This window comes from Pisolithus orientalis, assembly GCF_024613125.1.
Source record: "Pisolithus orientalis strain OTSU chromosome Unknown F5J12scaffold_67, whole genome shotgun sequence".
Lineage (NCBI taxonomy): Eukaryota > Fungi > Basidiomycota > Agaricomycetes > Boletales > Pisolithaceae > Pisolithus > Pisolithus orientalis.
Genome location: NW_026260848.1, coordinates 138,031 through 148,805, shown reverse-complemented (window position 1 = coordinate 148,805; position 10,775 = coordinate 138,031). Strand labels below are relative to the sequence as shown.

General features: G+C 49.8%; 3 protein-coding genes across 3 annotated transcripts; all 3 read right to left on the bottom strand.

The window, feature by feature from the left end:
• Positions 1-817: 817 nt before the first annotated feature.
• F5J12DRAFT_510219 (adaptin N terminal region-domain-containing protein) lies at positions 818-5,222 on the bottom strand. Its single transcript, XM_051739778.1, has 20 exons — positions 4,998-5,222; positions 4,793-4,932; positions 4,702-4,723; positions 4,222-4,623; positions 4,057-4,168; positions 3,847-3,994; positions 3,658-3,787; positions 3,460-3,608; positions 2,996-3,378; positions 2,820-2,941; positions 2,566-2,760; positions 2,402-2,515; positions 2,256-2,343; positions 2,138-2,200; positions 1,930-2,075; positions 1,740-1,880; positions 1,621-1,682; positions 1,437-1,561; positions 1,246-1,368; positions 818-1,188 (listed from the first exon to the last, which is right to left on the bottom strand). The coding sequence occupies exons 1-20, from the start codon at positions 5,154-5,156 to the stop codon at positions 1,160-1,162; spliced, it is 2,853 nt and encodes a 950-aa protein (XP_051594916.1). The 5' UTR covers positions 5,157-5,222; the 3' UTR covers positions 818-1,159.
• Positions 5,223-6,124: 902 nt separating this feature from the next.
• On the bottom strand, positions 6,125-6,790 carry F5J12DRAFT_898101 (uncharacterized protein; the record flags this gene model as incomplete). Its single annotated transcript, XM_051748082.1, has 4 exons — positions 6,125-6,193; positions 6,253-6,313; positions 6,362-6,430; positions 6,489-6,790. 4 exons carry the CDS (start codon positions 6,788-6,790, stop codon positions 6,125-6,127), a joined length of 501 nt encoding a protein of 166 aa, XP_051594915.1.
• A 1,778-nt stretch (positions 6,791-8,568) lies between these two features.
• F5J12DRAFT_728061 (permease for cytosine/purines, uracil, thiamine, allantoin-domain-containing protein) lies at positions 8,569-10,555 on the bottom strand (the record flags this gene model as incomplete). Its single annotated transcript, XM_051741851.1, has 9 exons — positions 8,569-8,640; positions 8,688-8,826; positions 8,881-9,171; positions 9,224-9,486; positions 9,553-9,874; positions 9,930-10,094; positions 10,145-10,216; positions 10,277-10,291; positions 10,353-10,555. The coding sequence occupies 9 exons, from the start codon at positions 10,553-10,555 to the stop codon at positions 8,569-8,571; spliced, it is 1,542 nt and encodes a 513-aa protein (XP_051594914.1).
• Positions 10,556-10,775: the final 220 nt, after the last annotated feature.

Here is a 10,775-nt window from a genome sequence, read left to right as displayed (position 1 = left end):
CTTAGCTAACGTTTTCCGCTCCGTTTTCTGCTTGACCAGTTGAACCTTACGTATCTCGTTCTGCTGCATGAACGGAAGCGAGTCATCACAGAACAGCTAGCATCCGTTTTGGTCGGGTTCCCTTCATTTTATGAACCACTGATCAACTCTTGACATTTCAAAAGTTTGGCCGTGAGCCATCGTTGAACAACAAGTTATTTCAGCGATTGTGCACAACCTCTTACTCTTCTCATCTAGCAGTTAACGTCCCGTATTCTGTCAGCATCATCTCGAGTTCATATATACAGAAAGGTCCATGCGATGTTTGAAAGGGACTTTCCTGTGGCGCACTTCCAGACTTCTTAAGCCGACTCGGTGTGCCATCATTCTTGTACACTCCGGCATCCACATCCGGATCGGACAGTCTAGGCTTGGATCCAACGTTACATTGCGCCGCGGGAAAGACGGCCAGGAACTCTGCCTTTGGCCCTGGCCGATAAACGTGTGTAGAACACTGCAATCTTGCAGGCAGGGGTAGATAATACGACTAGATCTTCGCCTTTTCTTTCGTTTCTGCTTTTCTATTTTAGTTGGTCAGTATCGTGGCTTTGACAATCAAGTCTTCTTGTAGAGCAACTTCAAGAGGATGCTTCTTCGGATGTTCGGTTGCGTAATGTTGCGTAACATCAATATGGAGGCATATGGCGAGCATTCGCCGACTCGCAGCTTCCATCTAGTCTTATTTAGGTTGCTGTTCCGCCCGACCTTCTACGAATGCCCTCCATTGACAGACTAAGTACCATACGTTATGTCGGGCCTGTCTCGTATCGCAACCTTGACAGTCACAATAGGTGTTGGATCGTGCAAGAACCTATCCTTCTACATACTTCCGACTCTACATCCGAGCTAGAAGTGGAATGGCTATGACCACCATTTCTATAAACTTAATAACTTAACTGGTGGACTGGTTCCATGTTCACGAGGTGATATCCATACCCTCGGATCATGGGGGGATTCTGCGGCTGCGTGCTGAGCTGATAGGCCCAAGATCTGGATCAAAGCTCCAGTACGTAGAGGGGGGGGAGACCGGGGGCAAAAATATATATGATTCAATCCAAAAGCCAAAGGACATATATGTATCATCTCGTGGAAGTACGACGCTTGCAATACCTGTTGTTCCCTATAGCGGAGGTTTGGTATCCCTTTGTGCTGCCAATGGGTGGAATCATGAGCCCAAACACCACCTGGGAAGGTTCTAGTACGTACACATCGTGATACGGTCGCCGAGCGATAGTGCAATGCCTTGTGTTTTGCTGCGAATGCGAACATGTCCGACAATCGCGTCTGTTTCTGTCTTCTCGATGCTCAGGTTCGCTAGCGCATCTTCGCCTGTGCGTGTGTGCAGAGACAACCATATATCAGAATATGAAACAAAGAATTAAGGCGGGCATACTTACCGAAAAGACTCCGCGCGTACATGTTGGCAGAAAGGAAGTCGCAGTCACCAGACATAGCACCTTCTGGCGTCAAACAAGACATGTTGGTCGATTTCATCACATGCTTCAGATACTCCCGCGTGTCACTGACAAGTAGACTTCACGTTAAAGTGCGATGCGAACAAAAAAGAAGATAGGACTTTACGTCATTTTCGTGGACACGTTGACTCTATTCTCCCACTCGAATTCCGTCCACATACTGCGGAACTATTGCAATCTGCTGTTTACCAGACATATTACGGAAGCATAAAGGTAGGCACGTACTTGAGTCTCGCTGCAATACGCAGGCTTGATGTAGTCCATTATATCAATGTGTATGTCGTTCAATATCACACAACACTCGGTGAGATTAGGCCCGTCCCACAATATGCTTCCGAATATGACACCGGTTTCAGTAGACGACACCTAACGAATACTCAAGTCATAATCAAGATATTGCGGGGAACGGGCATACCTTGATCGTAGCTTTAATACTCTGGAAGCCATGGGGGGCAATGGTGTATACAGTAGGGCGTTCCACAAGCTTGAGATCCCCCAATGTTGCAAAGTCCAAACAAAGATTTTGAAGCGTATTCGAGGTCTGGTTCACTAGCAGGACATCTGTGGGGTACCGAAATAAATTATAAGGGTAGGGACCTGGGAAGGCACAGGGAACCTCGTACCCAGTAAGATATCAAACCCATGCATCTTGACATATGCCTCAGCATATACAGGATCCGAGAATCCTTACGAGCGCAATATATCAGTAAGGGTATATTTGATTCAAGGGAATGGACTTACCAGTAAGTTGAGATATTCTACTGAGATTCGAAATGAAGTCCTCACGAACTTCGCCAGCGCCAGTAGCTTTGCCAAGGTCTTCCACATACTAAAAAAACGAGGATAGGGTCACAGCACACAGATGAAGGTAGAGGTGGGTGACATACATCGACAGCGTCGTCCACCGATTTCTTCGAGAACTGGCGGAACGTCAAAAGGTCATCCACCTGAATGACGTTCTCTTTTACGGTTTCGGCAGCTTTCTTTTCCGCTGCGCGTTTCTGGAGCAGGGTCGGTTTCTTACAGAATCATAGCAACGAGCCTTGCATACCTCCTGAGCCCCTAGCATCTGTGCGTACGCTGCTCTACTATCTTTGAGGAAGATTTCATTCACCTCCTGACGATCGCTCAATTCACTGAGGCTCTGAATGCAGCCCAATATACGTTCATTTGAGTCTTCGTCGATTGGCGCCGTGACAAATTTGGACTGGCCGACCCGAATGATGGAGGTCATAGTCAGCATTGCCTGCAGAACGATGCAAGTAGTGAATCGCCACGGACTGGAACAGGCCCGCAAATACGCACCTCAGCCCGTACAGAATTAGCCTTCGTCCTATCGCTCGTCAGCTTGTCATGTCGCAAGACAAGCTTGGTTAAAGCAACTGCAAGGACTGCGCCAGTAAAGAAGTCACCGCCCAATATCAGCGCTACGAACAATTGGGTAAGTTTGTATTTTGAATTTTTAGTCAATAATCACTTGCCTCGGAGGGGAGGTTTAGTGGTCTTCGAAGACTCGGTATTACGTGTCGATGACACGGAATAGGCAGTTTCAGTGGCATAAGTACCGTCTGCAAGGACTCTTGGTCTCCCAGTCCCAGTACCGCTGACATTTCCTTCGTCGTGTTGTTCATCGCCCAGTGAACTACCTTCTTCCTCCCGCAACTCCGCTGCCAAGATTGGAATTTCGCCGATGATTTTTCGGATCTCTCCCAATACCATTTCTATGGCATCTAACTCTTCCACATATTCGCCCAGAATCCATAGCACGCCACGGAAAACCTTCCCGGACCGCATGTTCATTAATGTATTCGTTAACTTCCCCGTGATGGCAAGACGGAGAGCTGGGAATTTCTCCACCACTTCACTGCGTGTACGAAAAATCCGAGGAATATAGTCAGCAAAACGTACCCAATTCAAAAAAAAAAAAAAAAAAAAGGATACGAACCGTACAAAAGCAACCACATCTAAAGCGGAAGGGTTGTTGGAATCACCAAGGAAGTCCATCAAAGCGTGGACGACACTTGCGGCAACCTCTGAGAACCGAATCGCGAGAACATGTATGCTCTGGATCAGGAGCTGCCTGTACTCTGACGCCTGTGCTCCGTCAGTCCTAGATAAATGTGCATTGTGCACGTAAACTGACCTTATCAAAATCTTGTTCCTGTGTGCGCAGTAACTGCTTCTTGAGGGAAAGTACAACATCTTCGGCATTCCTCCCCGAAGTCATGCTGAGCACGATGCTCATCGCCTTACGGCGTACCTCCATATCAGCACTACGAATGGATTTACCGAATCGGTACGATAAGTGTCGAATGAACAAGGAGTCTCTTACCTGGAGAGTACTTGCAAGACGTCCATGATCAAACCGTCCAGGATGCGTCGGTGACGTTCTCTTAACGTATCTAACCGATCGAGCACGATCAGCTTCACATTGTTATCCGACTCCTTTATGGCAAGGGTAACAAGACACGACGCAGCAGCTGTCAATGCGTACAGAGTTGAGAACACGACCCTGTAGAGTGTAGAACAAGGAGTATATTACCTTTGACGGCAGCTGCATTCTGGGTGAGAGTGGTGAGAGTTGTTGCTGCTTCGTATTTTACCGCGTGCGAGGTCGCACCAAGTAGCTCAAACATGACCCGAATATATTTGGGCTGTGTAAAACCAGGGGTCAGCATGCACCTAATAGTAAAATATAGTGACTCACCCGATGCGTCGTATCATGTGCACAATCCATTCGGGCCACCTCCACCACTGTCATCTGCAACCCCTCATCCATACTGACGATTCCATCCCACACGCCTCGCAACCATTCGACCGCGCGGGGTAGCGCGACGTTAGCCAGGAAGACAAGAGCATTACGTTTGCAAGAGGCATCCGACTCTGCAGCAAGGAACGTCTGCATGAGTTCTGCTGCATCGGGGACGAGAGACGGATGTTCGCGGTGAACGGTATGAAGGGCGAATACGGCTGCACGACGGACGTAGGAATGTCGATGCTCGAGATTAGCACGGAGGGTGGGGATGAGTGGTTCGAGAAGTTCGGCGTCTCTGGATATTTTTTGGAGGAAGCGGAGCGTCGCACCACGGATATACTCATTAGGATGTTGCTAGAACCAAAAGCACGATCAGGGAACAATTGCATATATGCGTCAGGAGGATGGTGGTACAGGTTGAAAAGAACTTACGAGATCATTGCGGATGGCGTTGCTGAAGGATTGGGAGAGTCAGTCCTCCGGCAGATGTACAGAATGGGGAAGATCGGAGGGGGGCACGCACACGACCAGTATCATCTCCTGCTTGAGCTTGCCATTTTCGTCGTACTTTGGGCATACCTCCCAATAGAAATGCAATAGTTTCTTCAGTTGCTTGTTCTTGGAAGGCATGATATACTGTATGATTGGCATCAACAGCGTAGGCTGCATCGGAGACCAAGCACACATTAAACTACACGTCCCCAACGTTGAAACACGGGAAGACTTGCCTGAGGATTCCCGTTGACAGTGGAGACGACGATTTTACGAAGGCTTTCGAGTTTGTCGTCATCGCTGCCCTTCTCCAATGCAGATCTGAGTTCCTGTGTGGATGGTGTCTCTGTGTTGTCCTCAAAGACAACAGTGTAGCATGGCCCTTCGGTTGGCATGTTTGTGCTGCCCGCTCGTCGTCGTCGTCAATGTCAAGGTGGGGTGAACACGCTCGTGGGAATTTGTTACCCACGTCCTTGCTAATAGCAACTTTGATTCTTGCCGATACGAGTACCAACTCCAGTAAGTACAATATCAGGACTTATAGTGTGGTATAGTATACGCTGCACCTGGCCGTTCCCCAGCAACCTTAATCTCTATCCATCTCAAAGGGGGGTAAGTCGCTCCAACGAACGCAGCCACAAGCCAAGCGTATCAGCACATGATAGCAGCCGATATGCAAACACATTTGCTTCGAGGCCAAGGTCAGCTCCATACGTACCGCCGCCCTCCATGCCTCGTGCGCTGAGCTGAGGAAAACTTATCTGCATGCAAGAATGAGAAACTACGAGAATGAGCAAAGAGTCGCGCACCGACTAAGTGCAAGCCCTCCGCTCTGAAGTCATGATTCGGAGGGACGGATGCCCAAATTACGAAGACACGAACAGGAAGTTCGAGATGAGTCGATTTTGTTCGTTATTTTTCTGGTAGAGGGGCATATCAAGCATGCGCCCGTCCCAGTGGAGCTGAACATCTCGTCTTCGGGTGGCTCGATGTCAAGAAGTTGGCCGGTCATCTTGTGGTCTCTGAGTGCACTCCTGGCAAAGGCGAGATGTATTAGTATAAGGCTGCTGAAAAAGAGGCATGCCTCCCGGCCTTCATGGAACAGGTGTTTCGGCCCGTCACGGCATTAATACCGTCGAGGTGAGTACGGATTGGGTGGAGAGAGAAGTTTTATCTCTCGCTAGGAGTCAAAGTCATGTCTTTCGCGTCCTTGACGACCTGCATGGCAAAGCGCGAAGGCGACATCCTATTCGACCTAAGTTAGCTGTCGCTGTCCACTTCGATGTGATCACCTCCTCAGGTTTCTCTTATGTGGTAGTGTAAGCCTCGACCAGGGTCTGCACGAGTCGTCGACTCAATATATTCACCCATCTAGCTGAGGTGAATGCGTTGAGCTGAATCCTAATTCTTCTTGTAAAAGGACATGGACGGACTAAAGTATCATTACAAGTCCCTCAAATATTGAAAGGATGTATATCTGCTGTCACTCACGTTCAAGATCGGAAGAGTCATACTCTCCTGTATGTTCTCATGCCAGTCGACAGTGAAGTTCCTGTAGGTTTAAATGACTGTACTTAAACATGCTGGAGAATCGTCGTACTTGCCCTCGACTCCATAGGCAATCGTATTGACCAAGTCTTTGGACGCCTTTATGCCGTTCGGAGTAGCGCTGGATTGCACTCTCGAGAACTATGCTCCATATTTAGACCTCGCCAGCAACCATATACTTTTGAGTCGAAGAGTGAGCTTGCTGTTCCCAGAGTGCCGGGGCCAACCGATAGTTACTCTCTGTTGCAGGTTGATGTGCTTTCTGTACTTCTTCGTTAACAGTCGCGGTACTCTGCCCAGAGCCTTCTCGGCGAGGTCGTTCAAAAAGATCCTGAATTAATCTTCGACCCAGCGTCATAAGTACGCAAACAGAACGAATCGTAACAAGGAGAGAAGAACGGATAAGGGATGCTCTAGGACAGGCAGTCGAATAGACGGTATGCAAGCGAAGAGCACCAGAAACGAACGAGGAAAGAGGCATAAAAACAACCCACAACTTGAGGAATTCACGGCTTACCTTCTGCGTGGACTTTCATACGTATTCGTACAAGTATGGCCGTTTTAGAGACGCTGAGGGAATCCACCTCAACCACGCTCGCCCGCTGCTCAGGTTAGCAATCTGGCCTGGGACGAGAAGACAGACAAGTAATCATCAACTCGATAGACAGGCAGACTAAAGGCTCGAGCGGCAACATCAATCTTGGGAAGAACTTGCAGTCATATCAGCTATAGCCAAGTACGCACCAACCCGATCCGGCCGCTGTCAATGTCATCGTAGCACTATCAGCCCTGCCTATCTGACTACAAGATTGCTTCTGGTCGCTGTGCAACCGAACACAGGACGTTGTAACGACGCTGGAAGAGGTGATGGTCGACTGCAAGCCGGAGTCATGGTGCTCATGGCATGGTGGTAACCCAGCCCAGACAGCCCCTTTTTGCCTGCACCGCCCTATCCCCGCTTCGTGTATCCTGCCCCACATCGGCCGACCTCAACAACATTGGCGTGAGTTATTATGTTCCCAGCAGCACCTCGCATATTAGACGTCGCGCAGCCCACATCGACCACTGCGCCAGGGGCCCCGGCAATTACCGTATCCCAAACTGTCGCTCGTTCGTTCACGGCTGGGGCAACAAGAGCCTCACTCATGAGGCTCATATCCAGAGGTATATCTTCCAGTAATCTGAATCCGAAGCTCGCGCTCCCAGGTGCCTGCGGTGTGCGGCGATTTCGGAGATGGGGCTGGCAGCACGTATCTCGTTATGGAGGACATGCCCTTCCTGTCTTTGCGCGCCTGGATTGCTAAAAGGACCTCTCCGAGAAGGAGCATAGTATTCGACATACCATCGCCATCGAGAAGATAGCAAGCACAGTGTACTTGCTGCTGAATTGCCCCCCTCCCGGGCGGTGACGGGGGTGGCTCCATTGGCGGAGGATGCATCCAGCATAGTTTCTTCGCCATGCAGGAGGCTCCCGTCGCGTTCGTCAATGCCACGATTCTAGAGAAGCTTATCAACAGGGCGCGTTTCCATTGTGTACAGCCAATACACTTTCTTACGCTGGCTTGCCATCATAGACATTAGAGTCGTCTCCTGGCAGGGAACCACTCGCCTAGTTAGCTTCAATCACGAGAAACATGTTTTCTGTTCTTGGACATCTCCCTCGACAATTTCCTCTATGGTTCGAAGACAGGTCGTATCTGCATGATCGACTACCAGCACATGAATGCCCTCCCTCAATTAGTTTCTACCTCTGCGTCAGCCCTGATGCATTCTTGCAGGAGGTGGCAGCGAAGATCAACTTCCCCAGGTCCCCACACCTTGAGCTACTCACTTGGCTGCTACCATCAGTCTCCAGAGCGAAATCCATCGCTTGGTGGGCATTGAAGCCCGTGAACTGAATTTAAGCTAATGCTGAGGCTTTCAATAGGCCTTGATACGTACGGTAATCCTAGCCCGCGTGGACATGTTATCTTTCTTGCTTAACTATCGTGACCTACACGAGCACACAACACGAGCCGTATTTTGTCGTTCAACGGTATAGCATAACCCTTCGGTTGGTTGGTTTGTACTGCCGCGTGGTCGTCGATGGCGAGGCCTGGTGAACACGGTTGTGCGATCTTTTCACCTAGCACGTCGCTAGTGTTACAATATGACGAAGCTGGATGGCTTTATTTCTCGCCGGTATGGCCATCAACTACGTTCGGGCCAGTACAATATCAAGACTTATTCTGTAGCATACATAGTACATGTAATGTCTCGTCATCTTCCAGTAAGCTTAATCTCTATCCATCTCAAAGGAGGGTAAGTCACCGCAGCGAAGGCCGCCGCAAGCTGAGCCTATCAGCACATGATAGCAGCCGATATACAAAGGCACTCACTTCGAAGCCAAGGTCAGCTCCATACGTAGCACCGGCCTTCTGACCAATCGGTCCCGTGTACCAGACCTGCGCCATACCGACGATAGCACCAACAACTCCAAAGCATCCTGCCAGGATGCCTGCAAAGCCTGGCGGAAGTCTGTGTAGATACCATGAGTAACATACCCTGCCCAGCATCCAGAAAGCAGCTTACTTGGATGGCTGGTCCCAATTTGCCAAGTTATAGCCTCTGAGCTTTCCGCCAGGTCTTCGGAAGATGAAGTGTTCTTCAGCCATAATAACGATGAAGAATGCCGTCCAGTAACTTAAGATACTCAAGAAGTTACTAAGGATCTCTGAGAAGTGCTCGCGGCCAGCAACTCCCGCGATGGTGTAGACAAGGAAGGCAAAGATGACCCAAATGAAGCGCGGCACAACGGCCAGCGGACGCCCCAGAGCCTGAATCGACAGCGCTGTAGAATAGGTATTAGGGATGTTGTTCGCACTGCGTGTTACAGGATAATCAGCAGGGTTAACGACGGTCTGGAATGACCTACATGCAGCTAAAGGCCAACAAAACCAGTAAGAATTTCCCTCCTCCTCCCCAAGGAGACAACACCTGCGCGATTAAACGACCAGTTGATCCATCCGCGCCAAAGGCAGCGACATATTCTGGGTCCGTGATAGTGATCAAAGCAGCGCCAAGGATAGAGGTAAAGCAGACAGGAATATAAAGCCCAAACATAGTGAGGGTGAATACACGGAGCGCTGGAGTGTCAGCGGGGAGCCGCACATTATAGTCTGCTGCGACGGGCGCCCACTAGGTTTAGAAGCAGGAGCCACTAGTCAACAAGGAAATATGCAGGGCAGAAAACGACGCGCTTACCCCAGCAAAAGAGCCAAACACGATACCTCCAAAACTAATAATATCTGCGCTGAGTGCTCTGCCGGTGTCCTCTGCTGATTTTTGAGCACTTATGTCAAATCCCGCTTTTGCGCCGAGGCCATAAAGACAGCACATGATAAAAAACGTAACTATCCAGGCATATTTCTCGTAGACGTGCACCATATTGTAGCCGACGAAGCATGGTATCAGGGAACACACGCCGATGATAATAATGCCGGCTACAAGTGGAATACCATGCGAACTATTGATGGATGCGAGCGTTTGTCCGCCTAGGATCACTGCCGTAGTTGCGAACCCGAGCCTGGATGAAACGGACACTAAAGTTACATGAAGGGATGGCGTGCAGACATGCTTACTGCGTGAGGATGTTGAGAATAGAGTAGAGGGTGCAGCCGATATAGCCGGAGCTATAACGCGTAATGATCATGGTCCGCAAGCCCGTTTGAGGCCCTAGAGTGGCGACAAAGGCAGTGGCATTGGCACCCAGAAAACCGAAGCACAGGATGGTGGCCACAGCGTGTCTGAAAATTGACGTGACGAAAGAGCCCAAAGCGAGGGATGGATGGCTTACTGGAACGTGAGTGTAAATACGTACTTTCCCAGCACCCCAATTGGGATGGTAGTCAACACTGTGTTGACGGACCTGTACCGAGTCGCCGTGAGCAAGAACGCAAGGTAGTTATAGAGGGACATCAGTGCTCACCACCACATCAGCAAACTGTATAGGTTGGGGAAGGTGAAACACGTGGCGAGAAGTAGACTCGACTCGTACGACTCACTTGTTCCACACATTCCTTGTTTCCCTCTGATCCTCCGGTACGCGCTCCACCCCTCTGGCTTCTACACCACTCGCGAAGAGCTTCTCAAGAAAGGGGCCAAACGCGCCGAAACGCTTTGCGATGGCTTGGTCGGGGGCGACCTCCACTTCCGGGGGCTCGATCCCGACAGCCTTCTCCTTGTCCTGGTAGTATTCGTTGGACATGGCATCCAGCACGGAGGGAGGGAAATGGAAAATGATGCGCCTCTGGTTAAACTAGCATGCGTGCTTCTTTATGGGAAGGACTGGCGACCACGCGCTCCACATACCTTGTCATCGAGTTAGTTTAGTTACTGTAATAGGTAAAAATAGTTCCGCACGCCCAACTCTTATCATTACCGTCGATATCAGGCGCCTTCTTCACCTTGCCCGAGGGTCCAGTCAA